Raw genomic sequence first — 1,015 nt, forward strand, 5'->3', positions numbered from 1 at the left:
ATAAAAACTGGTCCACTATAATAACAGTGGTATTATAAAGTGCCGCTAATATAATACTGGCACTTAAACACTGAATTTAGATGACTTTTATAACTTTACTTTTAAATAATATTCTTTCTTCCATAAAAACAAAAGAAAATAAAACCTTATCGTTTTTTGATTTAGGCGTAAAAAAAGAAATGATTCAATGACTGAACGTACCTTAAAGAAGCAGCACAAATCATAGAGAGAATTTCTAGGACCCAAAAAGCCCCAGGCTAGGACTGGGCTAATGTGTTCACAAATGGCATAAAAATGGGCAAAAAATCCATCTGGGATCTGTTGAGAAGTAACAATTACCATTTAATAAGTATCCATTATATTCCAGACAATGTGATAGGTTCTATTTAATTTATTAAAACATTACTGCAAAAGTATATCACATTAACATCATTTTATACAAGTAAAAAATGATTACTTAAGAGGGGTTCAATACCCTGCCTTAAATCACACATAGCTAGTTAGTGAAGGCCAAAAAGTTATTAAGGATGTACTGAAGTTATTTTAGCCTAAAATATATTATACATATCTTAAAATTCTAAGCCAGATGAAGTGGCTCATGCCTGCATTCCCAGTGGTGTGAGAGGCTGAGGCAGGAAGATTTGAGGCCAAGAGTTTGAGACCAGCATGGGCAAAATAGTGAGACCTTGTCTCTTAAAATAAACATAGTGGGACATAGTGGTGCACACCTGTAGTCTTAGTTACTAGGGAGGCTGAGGCAGGAGGGTCACTTGAGCCCAGGAGTTTGAGGCTGCAGTGAGTGTGAGCCTATCACTGTACTCTAGCCTGGGTAACAAAGTAAGACTGTATCTCTAAAAAATAAAGATTTAAAAAAATATTAAAATTCTAAATCCCATATAGACTTAAAGTGTACTATGAGTTTGGGGGAAGACTTATCTAAGTACAAAGGAAATAGCTCCCCAGGAGATGAAGCATGTAGGTACCTGTAGATAAAGAAAGACTAGACTGAGGCACA

At 35.5% G+C, this 1,015-nt stretch overlaps 1 protein-coding gene across 1 annotated transcript in view; it reads right to left on the minus strand.

Moving 5' to 3' along the window:
* MIGA1 (mitoguardin 1) overlaps positions 1-1,015 on the minus strand; it is a 57,351-nt gene that overhangs the window by 2,628 nt on the left and 53,708 nt on the right. Inside the window, exon 14 of the mRNA XM_012801659.2 lies at positions 202-318. Coding sequence (XP_012657113.2) covers positions 202-318 — 117 coding nt within the window. The remainder of the gene's footprint in view (positions 1-201; positions 319-1,015) is intronic.

The sequence above is a fragment of the Otolemur garnettii genome, unplaced genomic scaffold (assembly GCF_000181295.1).
Source record: "Otolemur garnettii isolate 467f Iridium unplaced genomic scaffold, OtoGar3 scaffold00010, whole genome shotgun sequence".
Lineage (NCBI taxonomy): Eukaryota > Metazoa > Chordata > Mammalia > Primates > Galagidae > Otolemur > Otolemur garnettii.